Source organism: Lepisosteus platostomus, chromosome 27, assembly GCF_059453375.1.
Source record: "Lepisosteus platostomus isolate fLepPlt1 chromosome 27, fLepPlt1.hap1, whole genome shotgun sequence".
Lineage (NCBI taxonomy): Eukaryota > Metazoa > Chordata > Actinopteri > Semionotiformes > Lepisosteidae > Lepisosteus > Lepisosteus platostomus.
The window spans coordinates 3,968,422-3,990,559 of record NC_142637.1 but is presented as its reverse complement, the minus strand read 5'-3'; the positions used below and the strand labels follow the sequence as shown (position 1 = coordinate 3,990,559).

At 41.2% G+C, this 22,138-nt stretch overlaps 3 protein-coding genes across 9 annotated transcripts in view; 1 reads left to right on the top strand and 2 right to left on the bottom strand.

Moving 5' to 3' along the window:
• Positions 1–2,290: 2,290 nt before the first annotated feature.
• LOC148639034 (stabilizer of axonemal microtubules 5-like) lies at positions 2,291–10,172 on the bottom strand. 3 transcript variants are annotated; one of them, XM_088621976.1, is made up of 9 exons: positions 9,466–10,172; positions 8,120–8,707; positions 7,246–7,355; positions 6,855–6,949; positions 6,546–6,658; positions 5,462–5,580; positions 4,462–4,654; positions 3,745–3,833; positions 2,291–2,482 (listed from the first exon to the last, which is right to left on the bottom strand). In XM_088621976.1, the coding sequence occupies exons 2-9, from the start codon at positions 8,649–8,651 to the stop codon at positions 2,345–2,347; spliced, it is 1,389 nt and encodes a 462-aa protein (XP_088478102.1). In that variant the 5' UTR covers positions 8,652–8,707; positions 9,466–10,172; the 3' UTR covers positions 2,291–2,344. The 3 variants fall into 3 exon arrangements, 2 of the variants coding, with proteins under 2 accessions (XP_088478102.1, XP_088478101.1); XR_015930807.1 differs by having other exon boundaries at positions 2,432–2,482; positions 5,462–5,558; XM_088621975.1 differs by lacking the exon at positions 2,291–2,482 and adding an exon at positions 2,491–2,679.
• A 63-nt stretch (positions 10,173–10,235) lies between these two features.
• Positions 10,236–12,655, top strand: uba52 (ubiquitin A-52 residue ribosomal protein fusion product 1). 2 transcript variants are annotated; one of them, XM_088621990.1, is made up of 5 exons: positions 10,236–10,316; positions 10,942–11,053; positions 11,562–11,648; positions 12,050–12,152; positions 12,494–12,655. In XM_088621990.1, the coding sequence occupies exons 2-5, from the start codon at positions 10,951–10,953 to the stop codon at positions 12,585–12,587; spliced, it is 387 nt and encodes a 128-aa protein (XP_088478116.1). In that variant the 5' UTR covers positions 10,236–10,316; positions 10,942–10,950; the 3' UTR covers positions 12,588–12,655. The 2 variants fall into 2 exon arrangements, with proteins under 2 accessions (XP_088478116.1, XP_088478117.1); XM_088621991.1 differs by having other exon boundaries at positions 10,289–10,426.
• Positions 12,656–15,161: 2,506 nt separating this feature from the next.
• Positions 15,162–22,138, bottom strand: part of LOC148639032 (homer protein homolog 3) — a 39,647-nt gene continuing 32,670 nt past the window's right edge. For all 4 annotated transcript variants that reach the window (XM_088621982.1, XM_088621984.1, XM_088621985.1 and 1 more), the window contains one exon: positions 15,162–20,883. In XM_088621982.1, coding sequence (XP_088478108.1) covers positions 20,698–20,883 — 186 coding nt within the window. In that variant the 3' untranslated portion in view covers positions 15,162–20,697. The remainder of the gene's footprint in view (positions 20,884–22,138) is intronic.

Genomic DNA, 22,138 nt, shown 5'->3' with positions numbered 1-22,138 from the left:
AGGGGAGGGCTCGGCCTCTCCGCCAATCAGCACACCGCACAGCAAGGCGGCTGTTCCGCATTTGGAGGCCGGGCTGCTGTTACTGTACATTGTTCAGCAGTCGTGCCTACTGAACTCATGAAAAAGCGAAACTAAATTAATTCGAGGTCCTCTTAACACATCCCTTCTTAGGGCTTTAACAGCCTTACATATGTTTATAACCTCGGCTTTAAAGTTAAATTGAAGTTACTGAAATTAATAGCTAGTTAAAGAGCTCTGCTGTGATCTTTCTTCCCTGTATTGTCAGTACTCTATCTCACCTTAATTTGCAACATACGTGCCCATTTTACTGGTAAATAGGTACACACTGGCATAGAAATGCGGCAATATATGTTTGCAATAAATCTAGTAAAACGTGTTTTAAAACGTATTTCGCACCTCGATTCTATGCCATGACAGAACTTTGAACCTTTCGATAAAATCAATACTGAATTGATTTTTAATCGCTTGATCAGCCAAGTGCTGTAGAGCGCTTTGATAATGAAGCAGCAGCAGCAGCGGTTAAAGACGTGAAATTATCCGGAATCCTCGCGCAGAGGGTGACGCCTCTGTGACGTCAGAACAGAAGCTCAACAACGGGCTGTAACACTAACAGGCGAGTCTCTGCAATGGTTGGGTCTGAGAGTATCATTTTGCGGTTTTTAAATGTTAATTAAACTTTGAAACGGACTCGCAAATTAAGTTACAATATAACAGCTTTTTAGCACAAGTCCTGTGTTACCAATGCCTGGGGCTGCACAGTCCTATATTCTGCAATTTCCCTCACGGGATCAATAAAGTATCTATCTATTAAAATAGATTAAAAGACTTATTAAATAACATCGGACCCACTATTACGGTGGGTAGGAATGAATCATCCAAAACTAATAATTTGAATCGTTCAGGATTATTTTTGGAGCTTTACTAGAGTTTTAAGTTACAGCGGTCACAACGTTGCCCGTATTGTAAATGTAATGTTCTCAGGATGTTGCAAAATCAGGTTTTATTGTGAAATATATTTATCAAAACCCTAAACACCATACATATGTGTGTTACATCGTACAAAAATTGTAATCTCACATAATATACTCTGATGACAACTGCACATCAGGTTGTGTCTGCTTAGGTACTAACAAAGATAACGATAATCAAGGTACATTGCTAGAAACTGTTAATTGCAGAACACAACTCTACTAATCTAATCTCGGTATAGATTTTTATGAACTATTTTCAAAACATCTATTCACACAATCAGTTCCAGACCTCATAGTAACAGCAGTGCAAATGTAATAATAAACCCCAGACCTCGCAGCCACAACAAATTCATCATTCATATTTTCTGTTTGTATGTTCATAAACTAAACGTAAGAATAAGGGCTTCATTAACTTTGTTTCATGTTTTGTTTTCTTGAGAAGTGGTCTATAATAGAGACGGGGGGTTAATAGATAAAAATCGAGTAATGATATATGTTTGTATAATATATATATATACACAATGGCTTTATCGAGGCCGTAAAAATACTAAATCAGAATTACCAAGAAAATGCTATGGCAGATAATGGGGTCATTTCGAATTTATAGTTGGAACCTTGATGAATATAAAATCTAGACGTTCTGAACAGTCTGTAAGTTTGCATTGTTTTTATAAATGAAGACCGATCCTTTTATCTTCCGTAGAGCCTGCTCGCCCTGTGACTGCGATCAGTACCCGACCGTCACCTCCTGCTATCTGGGAAAGCGCACGCACCGACAAGAGCCCGTGCAATACTGTACGATTACACTGTTGACGGTGCGCCAGAGATACAGGCCCGCACAATCGAATGGGTGTTCTTTTTGTCCTATCGCGGTGTAGGGTTATCAGCTGCAGAACACGGACTCTTAAGCAACACGATGTCATATAGTAACGGACATGTCAGAGCTTGAAGCTCAAAGAGAATGCGTGAACGTAGTCATGATCTCCCGACCTCCTCTGTTTGCTTATGACGAGTACGAGATATAGATTGTTGAAATATTATCCTTTTATCTTCTCTTCTGGAAAATGTACCGGTCCACACCTGATTTTTTTTATATTGAAATGTGCCCATTTATATTTAAATGTATTGTACTAACAACACAAGAAATCGCCTTTGGAATAAACAGACATTGGATAATAAATAAATTCAGGAGGGAGGGCTGTTTCTGTGCAGATTTCAGAAATCACTCCCCAGGTGTTCACTTCACAGTATATCACTGATGCCGGCAGAAGCCCATGACAAGACTCCGATTCAGCATCTCAGTTTCAATGTGTTGCTGTTTATTTATAAAAGCCTGGAGAGTGAGACTTTCTTTAAAAAGGAACGGTACTGCTCCGATGCGTCTCATGACGTGTTGCCGCAGGAATGACTGGTCTGGGGCAGAAGGCCGCTTTCTGAGTGGTAGTGAAGTACTGCTGCCTGCAGGGGGCAGTGATGTGGCAAGCAGTGATCTGTAAATAATAACACACAAGGTTTACCCTTAATGTTCAGAAATGATAGCCGTTTCTGACCTCCTCGTAGTCCCCCGCATCCACTTTCTAACCACTTCAGTCCCATTTGGTTTTTCTGGGCAGGTGGAGTCTGTCCCAGCAATCAACAAGCTGGATACACTCTGGACAGGATGCCAGTCCATCACAGGGCAGACGCACTGACACAAACATGCACAAGCTCACTTCAGGGCCAGCTTTCCAAGAAGCCGATTAACCTACCCGTATGTCTTTGAAAACCCACATGAATATGAATACTTAACTGGTTCCATTCTTCACCCCTCTGCTTTTCTTAGTACCACCATCCACAGTCTCCTCTATATATTGTAATTGTGTTTTATCTTGTGTATTCTTTTTATTTATTGTTGTTGTCATTCTGTAAAGCGCTTTGAGAAGCCACCTTTAAAGGCGCTATATAAAATAAAGTTGTTTATTATTATTATAATATGGGTAGAACATACAGACTCCACACAGACAGTTCCCCAGGAATAGAACCCAGGACCCCAGTGCTAAAGCAGCAATGCTAACTACTGCACCACCCTGCCTCTCTTGCATCTCTGTATATCTGAATGCTAACTGCAGTAACCCTGACAAAAACAACATATCTCTCTCATACTGTTTGCTCACATCACTTAAAAAGCCCAGCGTATGGTAACAGCTTTGGGTGCCTGTCTGTGTGGAGTTTGCATGTGCACCAAAGAAAGAGATCGTCCCTTTCTGGACTGTTGGAATAAGTTTGTTTAATGTATTAGTTTCATGTTCTCAGAATCACTGATATCTAAGTTCCAAGGGTATCACGCCAGTCTACTGATCAAGATGCCCAGCTCCAATTTCCATTAGTTACAGACGGCAGAACCTAGGCTTGAGATACTGAATCCTTTTGTGAGGTGGCATCACGCTGCTGCCACCTGGTGGACAATTAAAGGATTTCACGTTTTTGCATTATGGAGACTGGTTTTGCGGTTTCGATTACAACATTTTTCACCTCATGACTTTCAAGTCTCGAGGATTACCTCTGATATACGCGGTTTATGTTTTTTTGGGGGGCTGGGAGGGAGTCTTACCCCTAAGCAGTTAGTCAAGTATAGACCCACTGGACTATGAAGGGACTTTTACTAGGCCTTGGAAAATCTAGTGTGGCTTTGAAATTCAAGAAAACGCAGATCTCTAAGAGAGATGAGGAAAAATCAGCCTTAAAAGCTGAAAGCTTTTTGTGTGTGTCATACCTGGTGGAGATGAGATGGATTTAGCATAAATCTGATGGATTTATGAGGTTGATAATCTCTCTGCATTGTTGTCATACCAGTTCCACGATCTGTTCACAAACACAAATAACATGCATCAGTCCATGGGTAGCTTCTCTCTCTCTGAGTACTCTGAGCCATCCAGTACTGGAGCTCACTCATGTAAACCACTGTAGCACCAGTGACCTAGTGAACTAACTCCTTTCTCTTGCTGGCAACATGTTTTGCATTTGTGAAGTGCTGATGAGTAACAGTTTTCTATCCAATTCTTTTAAGCTTCTTTTTCACAGTGTATTGATTTTGGACCTTAAACCCAGCCCAGCACACAAATGCTTGCAGGGTCTCTCTGTGCATTTGTTGGTCTGAAAATAATAATAATAACACCCCTACTCTTTTCAAGAAACGCCCTGGGATTTTTAATGACCACAGAGAGTCAGGACCTCAGTTTTACGTCTCATCTGAAGGACGGCATCTTTTTACTGTATAGTTTCCCCGTCACTATACTAGGGCATTAGGACCCACATAGACCACAGGGTGAGCACCCCCTGCTGGCCCCACTAACACCTCTTCCAGCAGCCACCTTAGCTTTCCTAGGAGCTCTCCCACCAGGTACTGACCAGGCTCACTCCTGCTGAGCTTCAGTGAGCTGCCAGCCCTGAGTTGCAGGGTGACATGCCTGCTGGTCATAAAAGGGCATACCGTATCCACATGGTCTCAGGCTGCCGGAGGGCTGAGAGGCTGGCCGGACCCGTAGGGCCCGCTGTGGCCGGTAGTCTGCCTGGGAGGTGGTGCTGTAGAACAGGCTCCCCATGCTGGGCTTCCCAATCTCCAGGCTGCTCCTTGTTCTCTCCCAGGTGCCGTCCACATGCACCACTGGCTCCCTGGCCCTGAGCTGAAGCACACAGATGGCCTTTCACCCTTCCAGAGTTGCAAGGGTTTCAAGATCTTGAAATTTAAGAAATCTAAGAAACATTCAACACTATTACCCATGCATCACCAGCTTCAGTCGATTCTGTATTCCTGGGTATGGCTTTTAGCTTTTGGGTGTTTTGCAAATATTGAAATGCCTGTGATAACAAGATAGTTTTCAGCTCAAGATAGGTTATGCCTGTTCCAAAGCTGGATGACTGTGGATAGTTGATATTCTCTACATTCCTCAATTGAGACCTTCAGACCTCAATGATGGAATTTTAATTGTGCTGCATTGACAACCTGCATTCTCTCAGGGACACCCATTTTCACATGGAGAAATAGTATGAAACCAAGCTTCAGGGTGAGAAATAAGCCACGCAAGGCCACACAGAAGCTCAAATGTAGTTAGGAAGCTCTCACATTAGTCAGGGATATGGAAAACATCTAGGAAATGGGGTTCAAAACTGCTTCTAGTACCATATGCCCAGTTCATTGGCAACACTCTTCCACAACAGTGCAATCAGCACTGTTAGGCTACACTGACAGGAAACAGACTTACCTGCGTACTCAGAGCTATCTTTAAGCTCTGGTTTCCCATCTCTGTTCTGTTGAGTGATGCTGCATGTGATACAGACACTGAGGACCATGGGACAAGGCCTCTAACTCTAGGAAGTGGATCTAATACAATCACGGGGGATGATGAGCAATACGGGCACTCAATGAGTTTCCCATAACACAACTGCAAGTGAAAGTTGAGGATACAGGCCTGGGGAAAGGATAGACCTGCCTGGCTGAAGTGTAGCCGGTGTGAAGTGGCTGACATCCTCTCACGGTTCCGCTGAGCGTCAGTGTCCCCCTCTGGGAGAGAGCTGGTGTTCTCATTCCTGTGAGGGCGGACAACTGGATCTGTTAAAGATCGATGCACCCATGAAAAACAAAAACAAAACAGAACATGAGGCAGCAGTTTTCACTACAGACTGTTAATCCTTCTATTTCAGCTACTTCATTCATTGATCCGTCTGCCAATATTAACATCTACTCCATTAATTCTTGGGTTAATGATAATTATAAGACCCCTAAAACTCTGCAGAACTGTGAATCCTGAGTACTGTACTGGCACCAGTCATCAGGGCAGGTTGCCTTGACCTTACGGCTCACAGATCAATAAACTCGAAGACATTATTTAACAGGTGCAAATAAATCAGATATGCAAAATACAGACTTGCACTGGGGCACTACATTTTAATGTTTTTCTCCCCACACTCACGTTAATGGTATTGTTTTAGCATGTGGAAAACTGCGTCTTTTTGCAGGATACCGATCTCACCTCCTCCAAATGACTGTTATAACTTTGGCCATCAGGATTCAAGGAGACCAAACAGTCTCTGCACTTACACTACAGTGCCCAAGAATGATGGTTTCGAAATCCAGCTTGGAATTTACAGTTGTAGAGTTGTAGAGAAAATAAGGGCATACCAGAGAGAGAAGACTGCAGAGATTCCCAAGGAAACCCATCCTATGGTTGCAAAGGAACAAGTAATAGGTTTATTCCATGCTGAAAAAAAAAGAAGAGAAAAAAAAACACAACGTTTTGGCCATTGAGCCTTCTTCAGGTGTGAAGACACCTGAAATAAATGAAGTGAAGACACACCTGAAGAAGGCTCCACGGCCGAAACGTTGTGTTTTTTCTCTCTTCTTTTTTTCAGCATGGAATAAACCTGTTACTTGTTCCTTTGCAGCCTACGCATGCTGACGCAGCTCCCCACCTGAACTACTCCATCCTATGGTTGCTGTATTTTGAGACAACACTGTAGATCAACCACGGTATTTCCATCAATGTATTTAATAAGCACAATAAGCTCGAGTTCTACCTGATTTTAGTGGACGATATGAATCAGAGGCTGTGGTTGCTTGATTGTGCCCCGGATAGTCTCCAAAATTGATTTTCAGAGGTTTCTTTTTAATTTCCTTATGGACATCATACCTGTAATTGTAATAAAGAAGGCAGTTCGGTCATATGACCGAAACCACAAAATGCTTAAACAGTGATGAACATCAACAAGACTGCAGGAGTTTTAACAGGTTTGAAGAAACTGCAATTTCTCTCATTTGAATGGTTTCCTTTAAAAAAGCTCACACTCGGATGGCAAAGCACGTATCTGCCTCTGTCAGTCATGTACCTCAGAGTGTCTTTCTGATAGAAGGAGGAGGCTTGGGTGGTTAGTGTTTCATGGATTTTCTCAGGATCTCCCATTGCGACTGAAGAGGAACATTTCTGCATTTAGAAAACACATTGACACGTTGAGTATCTGGACTTTAAACTGGTTATGTCCTGTTTTTACCTTACTAGATAAATACAAGGTGTCTGTAACTACAGTATTTGCTCATTCCTTCATTTTATGAGGTTATACAGTGTTAGACATTCAAGCCTATCTTTGAAAAAGAGGCTGGTCATGTGAATGAAAATACCATAGCTTATTATGAATATTACACTGAATGATATGTCAGTTATATACTCTAGAATAAAAATAGTTTGTAGGCTGGATACACCAGTATTAATGACAGCTTTACCTTTTCAATTTGCTGTGGGGGTGAACTCCAGCTACCCTTAAACACATCTTGGTAGTGGGTGGTGTAAGATTGTCCTTGATCTCTATCCTCAAAAATTGTGGGGTCTCCACCTTTTATAGGCAAACATGAGACAGCAAATTTCACTAAAATAGCACAGAACCATCACTTGACACCAGTCTTAGAAATATGGTCATTTTTCATAATGCCAGCAGATTACATTCTGAAGGCGTCTTGCCGCTTGATGGACAAAATATACTATGATATCGCATAAGCACCTGATCAAAATCAGATCTCTCTTGCAGCATTTGACTTTGATTGATGGGGTAACTATTTTCAGTAAAAAAGGCACTGAAATGGGACTGCACTGCGCTGCACAATAGTTCTGTACAGTCTTACTTAATTTTTTACCCTCTTTAAACCTGTCCTCGCTTGCCTTTGAGTGCAGGAAACTGAGAAATGGCAAATGAAGTTTTAGTGAAAAGCTACAAAGTGAGTGACTTCTATTGATACAAAAAAATCGAATGTTTTGAAAACATGAATGTATTGAAAACTTGAAAGACAGACAGCAGTGTAGTCTGATTGTGTTGGATTTAGAAGTTAAACAAGGAGGGGCCTAGACAGAAACATGAAAACCAGGTAGCTCATGACAGTGGTACTGGTGAATCAGCAGACGGGACATTCATCCTTGGACCAGAATTTCCAATCTAATGCCCTTGGATGGCGTCTTCTGGAGCACATGTGAAACCAAAGTCCTGACTCCTTGGCTTTGTTCTTAAGAGTACAGCTGTTAACCCTGGCGTCCTAATAAATTGTACCTTGGGCTTCCATTATGTTACACCAGCTTGTCAGCACCATATGTACTGCAGCTACTTACCTAAGTGCCTAACTGGTGGCCTCGCTGGTGGTTGGGTTGTCCCTTTGTGGCCGGTGAAAGACAACTGTTGATTAGAAAGAGGCAGAGGTAACGTCTCCCCAGAAAGCACATGGCTGTTCCTGAAGGAAGTGGCCAGCTCAGCGGTGTTAGGGACCGGGGTGGGCGGGTGACGCTGGTAGCCTTCAGACTGGGTGGTGCAGAAGGTAACATGCTTCTGGTCGGAGTGCATCTTGAAGTTGGTGGACAGTCTGGACCATGCCGGGACCTGGCTTAAGGGCTCCCGGGGCCTGTAGGTGAAGGATCTGCTGGTCTCCGTCTGGTACTCCCTGATCCTGTGTATGTCCTTGTGTTCCACCTCGGCAGGCTTGGGCAGTGGGATGGGGCTGCTCTTAGGAAGTGCGCCGAAGGGGCGGAAGTCCCTTTGGAAAGTGCTTCTCATGCCTTCCTCCCCAGCCACCAGCCTGTGCCCTACCTGGATGTGCGAGGACTGAGGGAACCCCCTCCCTGCCTGTGGATTTAGTGCTGCCTCCATGCGTGTCTATAAGCCCAGGATGAATTGAGTTCACCAGGAGCTCTCTGGCATGCTGCCTGCAAAGGGCAGATAATGGTAAATGATGATGTTTTGGAGTCACCATAGAAACCATGGAAACCATGACATCACTGGAGGATGACATCACAGTAGCTTATATGCACATATAAAAAACAGATGTGAGACTGTTTCATTAAGCAAGACCTGAAAAATACACACACCATGTACAGTGTGGTGAAAAACTAACTACACCCCCTTCACCTAGTCCTCTCCAAGTACTAGTTCTAGATAAAGTTAACCTTATTTGACAAATAGCATACAAAAACCATGCATTGTCTTTATTTATTTAAATAGATTCTGTCGACATTTAATACCTTTGTGTGAAAAAGTAAGTACACCGTACTGTGCATACAAGAAAGCCCTCAAACATCACAGAGTTTAAACTGTTCTATAAGAATTCCTCCCAGGAGATGTGAAAGACAGATCAACACTTACAGGAAATGTTTAAGATACTGTTACTAAAGGGGGTGCCACAATTTACAGAATCAAGGGGTGTATTTGAGTGCTGGCAGATTTTTTGTGTATAATTTGTCAAATGAGGTTAGTTTTACTCGGTGGAGGTCAATTATGTCTAGATATGTTAAACTGTAAAATCATAAGGGGGTTAGCTACTTTTTCACCACATACATAAAATACCACATAAAATATTTCAGACATGAAATGAGTTCATGCAACAGAATGCGCTGGAACTACAAGACGTGCCCATCGCTGTATATACGGTTGACATTCGCAAGTGTGAAAGACAGTAGGTGCTTACCTTTATCCCTCTCTTCTCAGAAGGAGCCCTGTGATGGCTGAGAGCATCATGCTGCCCAGTGTTTCCAGGCTCAGTTACCAGTTATCCATTATTTAGCATGCAGCTCTTGCTATGAACAATGTGAAAATCGTTACTCTTGCACTGCACCAGGCCTTTCTAGATTACAGGCCTCAAGAGAATAACCTCATCCTTTTCCACAAGAGACTCTAAACGTGATTTGTCAGAGGTAATTACAGATTTTGCAGCTCTACAGATATCTCAAACTATAGATTTTTCTTATTATTAGAGACCATATGTGACCAATGGGGAAATTAATTTAAATCTGAGAACAGGAGGCACTTCATCACACAAAGGGTTGAGACTAATGAACAAGTCACCCAATCTTGTAATCATCTTAGAGAAACCAGCTGAAACCCATCTTTATCTATGTGCGTACAGATTCTGAAAACATACAATTGTGTATTTAAGAGAACTACAAAAAGTGTATAATCTACAAACGTTATTGAATATTAACGAATATTCATATTAAGGGAACAGCATCGAAAATTTAGTCCTTGCACACCTAACTACCCATCAAGTATTAGTTTAATTAGACCCATTAATCAACCAGTAATCAGACGCAGACACTAACGACAATGTAAGCATCAATCTATATATTTTGTCGTTGCACAAACCAACAACGAAAAATAATAATAAAACTATTTAATCGAGTAAAATTACAAAATTACACTTCTGCACCAGACAGAACTACATTTTGTTTCTATTGGATGGCCAATGAGTGGAAGTGACGTAGAATTACGCCATTTCCGCCTCAGTCAGTCTCTTTTCCATCTGGCTTGTCTGTCGGCTGGGTGGGTATTTATACTGTTCCTTTAATTTTAACGAGTTTCTTTTAAAAAAGGCTGTTTCTAGCATTTCCATAACGCCAGGGTGCTCTCTGGAAAAGGTCGTTTTGCATGCGGTGAGCGCAGAAACTGTAATGTTTGTACGACGTTAAATAAAAGTTGCGAATCCGTGAGCTGACGGAGGCCTACGGTGTGTCTGAACGCCCGCCATGTGTCCGGTCGTCAGAGCCGGGAATGTGGTAGCACGAACTCGGAGCTGAATAAAATTTAACGTTTTTGTTTTCAGGCGTTGAACCACAGCGACACATAGTGCTGTACGGACGGACATTATTTTATATTCTACTTTAAAAATCTGGGCTGTACACTGACGTTTTAAAGCTTCGATTTTTTTTGTTGCTTTCTGTAACGCTCTATATCCTGATGAGCTAGCTCTGATCGCCAGTGTGCGCCTGAGATGAGTATGCTGTGTTTTACTGTGAAATGTAAGGCAATCTTAAAACCAATCACAAAATAAGAAAAATGTGAATAATTTACTCGGGGTTATTTCTGGACAATAATTGGTGCTATCTTCTTAAGGATTCTTAAAGCTCTAAGGGGTTTCTAAGAATTATGTCTCTTTTTTTTTAAGCAGCCCGCAAAGATGCAGATCTTTGTGAAAACTCTGACTGGCAAAACCATCACCCTTGAGGTTGAGCCCAGTGACACCATCGAGAATGTGAAGGCTAAGATTCAGGATAAGGAAGGTAATCCTATGCAATTGCTCTCCAGCAGAAGGCAGTTCAACAAAGCCTTTATATTGTGCCAAGGACAAGATGTCAGAGTTTTGAAGCAGTGGTTAAATGGGTTAAAACTGTGTACAATTTGTAGGGGTGAACACAGCAACGTTATTGGCAACACAGGCTGGTTCAGTTTACTTGTACTTAATGATCTTTTCTGCTTAAAACCATAGATATTATTTAGAAATTAAGAGTTAAGTTTAAATGCTGCATGGACTGTATATTGGTATGACTCTGGAGGAAAGGGTGTGCCAAAGAATTGTACATTACATAATTCTGTGTATTATACATTTCAGTACTTGATTTTTTTATTCATGCATATCTTCCAATGCCCACTGTAGAACATTGAACTCAAGAAGAGATTGTTGTCAGTGTAGGTGATTCAGAAGACCTATATCTGGGTTCCTTCAGTTGCTAGTTCCTAGGTGCAGTGCAGTGCACTGGGAGAGTGTGAAAGATTCTTGTTTCTTTTCAGGAATTCCTCCTGATCAGCAGCGTCTGATTTTTGCTGGCAAACAGCTGGAAGATGGACGCACACTGTCAGACTACAACATCCAGAAAGGTGAGAGCTCTCGCACTTTTCTCAGATGAATAGTTAGTGTCCTATCACATTTTTCTGAACAAATATGAATTGCAATTTACCTTGAATCCATAAAATTATTTGAGCATTTTTCTTTCATTCTAGGCTCTAGTCCATAGTTTCATTTCACTGATGGAGGGATGTAACCATGTCAGCAGACATTTTGATCTAGGCTTTATGTGAAAGTAGCTTTCTCTGCGAGCCAGCTTTTAAGGCCTGTTTGAGTTGGATTCCATATCTCCATGTTGGAGTCCCAGAAATGAACTAAGGTTCATGGTCTATATATGTGCAGGACTCCATCATTCTAGTCTAAACACATGCTCATCTACCATCTGATGGTACCCCGAGACGGGCTTCTAATATCCATTTTCTGTTGTGTGCAGAGTCCACCCTCCACCTTGTCCTGCGTCTTCGTGGGGGTATCATCGAGCCCTCTCTGAGACAGCTGGCTCAGAAGTACAACTGCGACAAAATGATCTGCCGCAAGTAAGCTTACCTCCTCTTCCCTTTGTATGAGCATGGTTTCAGAAGAGTTTTCAGGGCCTTGGGATTTTTTTTTTTTTGCCACGTTGGTCTATGATCCGTCCCCTTCTGTGGTTATTAACATCTAAGGGTAATAAGGTAATACGTTTCTTACAGCCTTGGGTAGGTAGTGAATTGTGCTTGGTGCTCCAGTTTCAGGATAGGCCTGCAGACTGCCTGTCCTGAATGAAAGTTAGACCAGAGGAGACCTCTGGTCCGATTTTCATCTGTCCTGGGGTGTTCCTGTGCTGAGATGGTGCTGTCCAAGTGTGAACATGTCTGACAGGGAGTGTTTTGTGCTCTAGGTGCTATGCCCGCCTCCACCCCCGTGCTGTTAACTGCCGGAAGAAGAAATGTGGCCACACCAACAACCTGCGCCCCAAGAAGAAGCTGAAGTAAACTGTACATCTTGTTCAGCAGCTCTCTGCCTTTTGTAGAGGTGTTCAATAAATGCTAAGTGAACTAAATACAGGCTGATATGTTGTTTTAAGGAGGAGGGTGGGCTTTAAAATCAGATTAGTCTGGTCTTTGCAGTTCTTAGTGATCTGCCCTGGGTTGCGGAGGCAGGCCCACACCAGACAGCCACTACACTTACTGACATGGTTATAGATAACAGCTTTGAATTACGTTACCTGCAGCATCCAGAACCATATTACTGGACCATGCCTTATGTTAAGAGACTACTTCATGTTGCTTTTCCAATCCCCTGCACTATAGAATTTTAGAGCAGGTTTAATTGCACAAGCTGGTGGCTGTGTCCTGCAATGAAGTGAATTTTAAGGGCTGCTTGTTTGTAACGCTCATGGGAAAGCCATTGGTAATCAAACCTGTTTGCTATGAACAGTTTACTTTGTTTCCACTAGAGAGCAGTAAAGTCCTAAATGTGACAAAAACTATCACTGAAAGGTGAAAATTAAGTTGTGAATAGTGGTACTGTACTAATAAAATGGTTAAAAAAATTTAATCACACTGACTTTAAACCAGTACTGACCATGGAATAATCATCTACTTTGATAGGTAAGGTAAAGAACCTGAATTCCTAGATTAGGACTACCCAGTTCGCAGTCCTTCAAGTTCACTTGATTGAACAGTTTTGCTGCAAGCAGTTTAATTGGCATGATGGAAGTTGTAAGGCCCTAGTTAAAGAAAGTTGGTTTTCAGTTTTGGGTTCTAAATGAAAATAAGTGAAACAGACTGACTTTTGTGTTTCCAGAAATTGTATGAATAGAACAGCTTTTCAACACACTGGTGGTAAGATTGTAAAGACTACTAACAAAGGGCTAAGATCTTTCTTTTGCAGTAAGCCAGGTGCCCTGTGCTAGTGAATGACTTCACAAATGCTAAAAATAAAACAATAGATGCAGGAAAGTCTCAAAATAGGTAATTTGTCTTGTGTCTATGCATTGTCAAATCAGAAGTAAATGTCCTCAGTATAAAATATTGTTGGAACCATTAACAAAAAGCTTAAAACCAGTCAGTCAGTCTTCAAAGCTGCTTCCTGACCCAACAAACCTCTGATTTGCACAAGAAATATCTGAAGTGAACTTTTTGGGATTTAAGGTACTGTTCAATCACTGAATGCTAAAAAAAGATGTTCCAAAGTAAAGAAAAAGTATAATACTACTGTAACCACCACTTTTTGTAAATAGTGAGAGATTGCCTACATGGATGAATGTTGGTTTTAAAATAGCCAATAGGATAAAGTATTGTAGTAAATGGGAGGACTGTGTAAATATAGCAACCATATATATATATTTTGTATTTGTATAGCACTTAGCCTGCAAAATAATCCCAAAGCAATTCACATACAGGAGGGTGTAGTACACAGCTGGGTGCTGGGCTTCAGCACGACAACAGCCACACTAGACTACAGATCAGATACTGTGGTGTGCAGTTTTCTGAAGTTTTACTTTACCAGCTGAATTAAATAGGGTCATAAAGGAGATGTGATTGTAAAAGCAATTCCTGCTAACCAAGTGTCAGCTATTCAGAAAGCCTATGTTGCACATCATTGCATCATTGCAAGATATGTTCAGAAGTGAAAAGCTTGTTGGTATTATATGTAAACTGCACAAGGGCATTGATCACCAATGTATATCTCCACCAGTATAGTACTGAATTTACAAACTATTCTTTTTTACATCAAGCACAGTCTTTTAATCATGCCAGCTTGGTGTCCAGATGAACACTCAATGTTATATGGTCATTCTATGCAAACTCAGGGCAAGCTTAAGCCAGGACACCAGTGACTGACGTGAACACCCATAGGAACAATGCCAAGGAACCTTTAATAGCCAAATAGTCAGGACCTTAGGTTAAGGGCTCACACAGAGCACAGACCATCATAAAGAATGATCTCTGATTACTGTGATGGGCCATTGTCTTGGTTTTGTCAGGTCCAGAGGGAACATAAACAAGCTTCCGTTCTTAAATAGAAAACATGTCACTCAATTCTGTTGTTTAATGTTGCACAGTTCTGAACTTAGGTTTTTCCCCTAAAAATGTGTTCCTGATTTTTTTTTAAAGCGTTAAACTAGGGCAATTAATGGTACAGACATAATTTGTTGTTTGTAATGCATAGATGGATGTTGGCTCCCAGTGGCTTTAGCTTCTTTACAAGATTGGGAATGCGACATCCCCAAGATCTGACCCACATTCTTGAAGCAGCCGATCACAAGACCATTCCAGTCCTTCTCAATTAGGTCAAGGAGAATATACTAACTTTTCACTTGGGTAGACTACACGCTTATGTATGCACTTGCATATAAACACGCTGCACAGTTTGTAATTCATATAATTTAAAAAGGTCGGTCCATCTGCCCTCATTCACCTCCCTATTTCCCCTCAGCATGGAGAAACCCCGCCTGGTGGTAATACTCAGAAACGTTCCCCATAGAACCTCTGGAGATGTTACAACACCACTCTGCAGCAGTGCCAGGTAGCCATGGCAATAACCAGCCTCATCACAAAGAGTTAAAAGGGTGTACATATGTACTTTTATTTAAAGCCAACATTAAAAATTACAAAATTGAAACTCTGACGTGATCCCTCCCCCTTCTCCTGCCATCGCTGTAGTAGCATCCATTAACGTTGCAAAAACTACAAACAGTACTGATTCTATATAAGAAAAACTACAGCACTTAGTTTAATTTTGACTGAAATCGTACGACAGAAGCCGATGCCTAGAATTGCATAGGTCTGCATGTTAATTAAAATACAGGAAAATTGAACAGTCATTCATTAAATAGTATATTGGCAATCAAGGCAAAAATAATCTTTGTACAGAGGCAAGTTCTACAGACCTTCTATTGATTAATCAAATTGTTAATTCTTATCCCACATAAGAATATGCCAGTATGGGAATGAGTCCAGTTTCTACTCATGCAAACACTAGAAACTTACCTACTTCATCTTCCCCTGTTAAGCTAAACAATACACTGTCACACGGGGGGAAAAAAAGTATTAAAAACACCACGTTTGTTGCCAAACTCAAAAAGAAGCTTGTGGAAAACCACCTACAGAACCCTCAGGGGCCACAACGTAAGTTGTAGTTTCCCATTTAAACACTGGGATTTTAGAAGAGGTTTTGTTTTGTGTCCTTGAAAAGCAAAAGAAAAAAAACAACAACATGTATATGGACATATGTAAAATGTTGTCAAGGTCAAACATTCTGTATTGGAATGAAATGCAGCTGAGGAAGAAACATTACACGAAATGAAATTGTACCTAGAACATTTTTTAATATACATGCATAAAAATACTCTTCATTTGTTTTTACTTCTGTACTGCTTCTTGACACTGAAGATGGACTACCGATTATAAATGTCAGTCCTGTCTTCACTAGGTTCCCTTTGTTAAGCAGAGCTAAGGCGTTTTGTTCTTTATCAGAAGGAAAGCTGCTACCTGCCACACAGGATGACGGATGTGCAGGAAAGGATTCCAAACAAGGACTACTGAAGTGGCATTCAGATCTCTGCGATTCCTCTCTGCTGCAGGCCCACAGCAGTTCTTTCAGTTTAAAATCTCAGCTCGATTTGGACACAAATGAGGCGTTTCAGGCCACAGTAAAGTGAATAAATAATGCATCGTGTAGTGGCCCAATATCTTGGTGTGTAAACACTTAGCCTTGTTAGTAGTGGTTTAACCAAAACATTAAAATAAAATATACATTCTGTCCTGTCTTTTCAGCAACAGAATGTATATTCTGTAAACCTGCATTACAAGTATAATGCATTACGAATGGCATTAAGCCAACAAATTCACCCATGAAAAACCTTAGAACTTAAAAAGGCTCTTGCAGAGCTAAAAGTACACTCCTTCTCTTTAATTCAACTAGACTGAAAGCACTACAAACAGTTTTAAAATTAGTTTGGTAGGTTTTGTAGCAAATTCCATTTCCACAGCATCAGGTACAACTAATATTTCTCTCCCGCTCTGAACCAGGAGAGGGGAAATTCTTGTTACACTATGATATGTAAGACATCACTATTCTACTTTGGAAATACAGAAAAGCAGTGAATTACTATATGTTTCTGCTTTTCAAATTATCTACATACCCAAATCAACATTCTTCCCAGGAACAGATCTTCAGAAACCCAGAGGTGATTCTGCCATTATGACTGAAAGACTTCCCTTCAATCAAACACATCAACAATCTAGCCACCACTAGGTGGTACACAGCCACAGCAGATGAGCAGCACAGCCTGGATCTGAACCTGCAATCCTGAGCATTTCTCAGCTGCACACAACACTTCAACACATTGCCATCAGTAATTGCCTGGAAATATGAAGGAGAGCTAGAGATGAGTGTTTTGGAATTGTCTGAGGGTTCCTTAAAATGATTCCCCCTGCAATTATGAATCTAGCACATTTAGTCATCCTGCTTTTTTATTTGACTTGTAGTCATCATTCATCAAGTCACTTGAATAATATACATTAAGCAGACAATGCACAGCATGTGCTCAATTATGCTTCAGGCGGGATTCTGAAAGGTACTTGTGTCAAATTATCCCAGAAACTTTATAATCTAACCTCTTTACATATACTGTAGGAGCAGCACTGTTTCCACAGTGCACGTGTAAAAACTTCCCATATCTCAATGTGATACCAATGCAAGATCATATGCAAGAAGAAACCAGATTTCACTGAGATATTGCTTCTGAGCTTGCAGTCACTACTGGCGCACTATGAAGCAGAGTAGTATCATGATACTAACGGCACGTTCACAATTCCAGGACTCTTTGCCACAGGAACCTTGCACCCTTAACAAATGTGTGAAACTATCAGCTTGCACTTGTCATGATTACTTCATTACTACTCTAAACTGCATTCTAAAATTATGGATGGAAATTGAAAAAGAAATATCCTCTGATCACTCACAGCAATCTTCCATACTATCAACGGGTTCCAATTAATTAAAGCAAATAGCTTTGTGTTCTTGAACATCACAACGGGCCCTCAGTTAAAAGCTTTGCAACTAAAAGGTGAAATCCAGCTGAACATTTGGACAGTGACCCATGTTCAATCTTGCACATTTCACTCACATATGAATACCAACGGCACCATTTAATCTGGCTGGGGGAGGCCTCCAAAAAAGGTGGGTGGGGTTATGAATATGCCACGCAGACTGTCTCTGCAAAAGCTGAGTCTTTACAGAGGTTAATGAGGTACAATAACTTTACTAGATCTGAACAGGGAGCATAAATACCACAGGGTTTAATACTTTAATACAGGTGGTAATGAGCCGGTCTGTCGGAACCAGTTTTAACACTGTAGCTCCATTTGATTGTGCTTGATTGCCATGATGAAAGTCATTATGTGGTCTTTTTTTAAAAGAAAACCGGGCAACCTCACATCAAAAACGGTTCCATTACCAGTCATTTGTTTTACCTTCTCTCCATTAGTTTATAATGACAGTAACTATACTGTTACCCAGGGAGAACACCATAAGAACACTCAGCACAGGGAACTGATAAAAGCAGCCTGCTGAGGTAATTTAATATAACAGTGCTTATATATTCTAGCCAATACTGGAAAAGCTATATATAAACTGTGTAACCTAAATAAATAATAGATTGATCCTGCTAGAAATATTAAAAGACACTATACCATCAACTTCATTTTGTTTCAAAAGTATTTCGTTTGGAAGATTAACAACGTTCCAGTTTTAAAGAGCAAGGAAAATACTTGCACATGGAAAATTCAATTCCAAACAGGTTGCTGTAATCTTTCTAGAACTGCATCTTTGGTAAGTAGTGGGCTCTGTTGCAAGTACCATGCAAGGTGTGTAGCAGTGCATTTACCACACAGATAGCACAGCGTTGGCCACAGACGCCAGAGTCCGCAACAGAAATCTGCTCTTTCATAAAGCACTTCATGTTGGGCACCAAAGTGACAATGCCAAGAGATCACACATCGCCAACACTGAACCTAAAACACTAGACTTTTGGGTTGCATTGCCAGAGTGAACTGCAAAGCATATGGGTTCAAGAAGGAGCCTTATAAGTATGGGTCTATATTCAGCTTTAGACATTTTTCTTCTTAGAATTTATTTCCCCAGGATTTATCAAAGTTTCCTTTTTTTTAAAGCCCTTTGTATAATGTCTGATTGTGCCGATATTTTTAACAAATAGCAATAGTAAAACAAAAAAATCCTTCACATTTCATTTTATTTTTTCAGTACATACCACCCGATAATGGCTTCTCATATTCTCAGTTTCAGCATTCAGTCCATGATATTAAACAGCCATTTTGAACTGTCCTGTTTTTCCAACTTGTCAAGCCAATTGCTTTAATCAGGAGAACTCTTGGTATTACTAGATGGGGTTACCACCATATACTTAGTTTTTGTTGAAAAGAACATTTTAAATTTGATGCCTTTTAAAAAACACGAAAAGTGGAAGGACACTGATACATTGTGGCTGATGATGATGTAGAAGGACTGTACAACAGGCTTTTTGCAAGCTTTTCAAAAGAAAAAAGAAGTCAGAAAGTCGGAGCTGCAGTGTTCCTTCCTTCTTTCCAGTGAGACTTTTGTAAAAATATGTCTCGGTATTCATTTTAGAAGGCTGTTGATCCGATTATTGACTCCAGTAAGACTAAGGAAACAAAGGGTGTTAAAGAAGACTTTAAAACACCCGGATTCAGATATAAAAAGCAGCAAGAGGAGCCCTTATAGCCCTTTTTCCAGACAGTAAGCCGCTTAGCAATCTGTAACTGGACACTCCAAAGGGAAGCAGTTAACAGCCTTGATTTGAAAGTACACCCAGCTTTTCTTCCACACGATTCTGCTATACATGTCAAGTATGTACATGATAACTGATACTATAATTGTGCAATATCTATTTTTGGTGCAAAAAGAATTAACACTTACAGAAAATCAATTGTGTGCATTAAAAGGCAATAATGATGTATGTTAATCTATCAAACCATTGCAAAAAAAGATTGTATATGAACAGACCTGTGAGGTTTTAAATTATCATGTATATACAGACTGATTCACTGTAAATGATCAACTAGAAGGTACATAGATGTATATACCCGTCATTGTAGTTCTTGGTGTTCACTATGTGCAACAGATTTAAAAACCATGCATTCCCATATATCAAACTGTTGTTTAAATCTAAATTAACAAAAACCATTCCCTCCCAGATGGAGCCCATTAAAATCCTCACAATCCAAACCCTAACGAGTGTCATCCAGTTTGAAAGCTACCATCTCTTAACCTACACTCGAAAGTACCCATTTTGACAATCCTGCACTTGTTCATTAAAATTGGTGTTGATTTTGCCGTCACTGTTAACGAAGTATCAAAATTGCCACTTCTCTCCGAGTGTGAATGGCAGCCAGTTAAAAGTGGCAATTTATTTTAAGGTGTTAGTCATCTAACAAGATCAATATCTTTAACTATAAAAGGCATTCAAGTACAAGTTGAAGAATTCATGATTTTTCCCCCCCACTAATTCCATCCATTATTTCTCTATTGAGAAGTGTAGCTTCATGCGGAACAGATAAAGTAATGCTCACTTCGACCCTGCTGGCACTAGAGCCTCCAAGCTGTCCAACTGTGCAAAGAGAGAAAGATTGGCCACTGTACTGAAGGACAACTGTCCTTAGTATCCGGTGCTCAAAATCCTAAGGAGCACGATTTTGCCTTTTTTTAAAAAAACAAACAAACCTGAACATTACCTCTCACAAAAAAAAATAATAATACTGACCAAAGTTTAATACTCTAAAGCTTAAGTCTTAACAGCTTGCTGAAGTCTAGTGTGAAACTACATGAAAGGAAAACAATTTAAAACATCCCCAAGAAACACTGATCTAGTTTATACTGGGTCCTACAGGTGCCACGCTGACTAGCGCTAATTGGTTTTCGCTAATTAATGTGCTTCGCAGCAGAACTCACAGCAATGGCTTCCACCTCTCCTCCCCAGAAAAAGGTTGTGCTTTTATACCAAAGCTGGCTGTCCCAGCAAGCTCCTCGGCGCCCCCCGAGCCGGCCGAGAGGCGGCTATTTGTCGATCAGCTTGGTGAGGCTCTGTCTCAGGTCATTGAGGTCGAAGATCTTCACGTCCAGGATGTCGATGATCCTGTGCAGCTCGCTCTCCGCCCGAACCCGCTCCTCCAGGGTGCTCGCCAGCGTCTGCTCCGCCCCCTGGACGCGTCTCTCCAGCTCCATGTTCCGGACTTCCAGTTCCTGAGAAGGGAGAAGGGGCACACAGGTGAGGGTTTCCCGACATCTTTCACAGGAAGGCATTTTCCATTCCGTATGTGAAAAATGGAAAAGATTGCAAACGCTTTGGAAAGCCAGTGGGTGTCGGCTACAAGCTTTCTTTACAGGATCTGAAATACAACATCGCTCCTCACCACCCTGTTATCAGAAGCATGTCAACTATGGAACAGATCATACAAGAAAAGCAGAGGAGGGGGTTCTCTTTCTCTCTACACCCTGGCGATAGAAAGACCTCCATCAGAAGTCTTCAGTCCAACCGGTATGTTTGCTTGCTTGATCTTGCTGATCGAGGTCAGTTAAAGCATTAGAAAGTGGCTGGGCTTTGAGTTGAATAGAACAAGATGGACAACTTTCCTGTGCGTCTTAGTGCATTATAAAAGTACGCGTAGCGGCAAGTCCAGTCATTTGGAAGCATTCAGCTAGAGGACAGTGAGGAAGAGGACGGAGTGAACAGGAGTCAGCTCAGGAAGAGCGGTCAGGGCCTTGTTTTGGTCCTCCTTGTAAAACGAAGGCCATGTAGTCTCTGGAATGTTGGTTCGCAAGCTTCCCAAATGTCCCAGACATTTTCCAAATATAAGGGGTCTCAGGAAAACAGAGACTTTTCACCCCAAAATCAGCTGTGTGCATTATCGATGTAGTCAGCAACTTAGCATTCATTAAAAGAACGGCTGTGGACAAGCCTTACTGTCAATCCTTACTCTGTACTAGTGTCATCTTCCACTGCAGTGCTGCTTGACCAATCCACTCGCTGCACACTGCCCCCTCCTCTCACACACATACAGTACACACCTCCGACCTGAGCACACCATTACTGAATTCGGAAACAAAACTCATTCCAGTGTTTCATCTGAGTTTGTCTCGAAGTGCACAGTCGTCTTATCCTGTCCGAAACATGACCGTGACACTCGATGATCTTAGATGTTCTCAGCTTTGGTTTATTATATCAGATGCAAGTTTAACACGCGCTACATGAGATTCCCTTGTGAACAGTCCTAGAACTTGGCCTGCGTCTCACACATATACACACCGAACATACAATACAAAGCCCTGTTAACTGCACACAAGTTAATATATATATAAACAATATTTTATTTATTCATTTTGTTTTTCTCATGTGGCTTTTCTGAAATTCCACAACCGTGAATGTCTGCAGGAACACCGTTGTGCTGCAACACAGTGGTTGAGAGGCACAGTCACGGGAATTCTTGATTTGGGTTTT

Coding starts and splice junctions, on each gene's coding strand:
- LOC148639034 (XM_088621975.1), bottom strand. CDS start 8,651: ATGGAGGCAGCACTAAATCCACAGGCAGGGAGGGGGTTCCCTCAGTCC. Junction 6,950..7,245: donor CCCCACAGCAAATTGAAAAG/GTAAAGCTGTCA, acceptor TTCTAAATGCAG/AAATGTTCCTCTTCAGTCGC. Junction 2,680..3,744: donor ATCCATCTCATCTCCACCAG/GTATGACACACA, acceptor TGTTTGTGTCAG/TGCGTCTGCCCTGTGATGGA.
- uba52 (XM_088621990.1), top strand. CDS start 10,951: ATGCAGATCTTTGTGAAAACTCTGACTGGCAAAACCATCACCCTTGAG. Junction 11,054..11,561: donor TAAGATTCAGGATAAGGAAG/GTAATCCTATGC, acceptor GTTTCTTTTCAG/GAATTCCTCCTGATCAGCAG. Junction 12,153..12,493: donor GACAAAATGATCTGCCGCAA/GTAAGCTTACCT, acceptor TTTGTGCTCTAG/GTGCTATGCCCGCCTCCACC.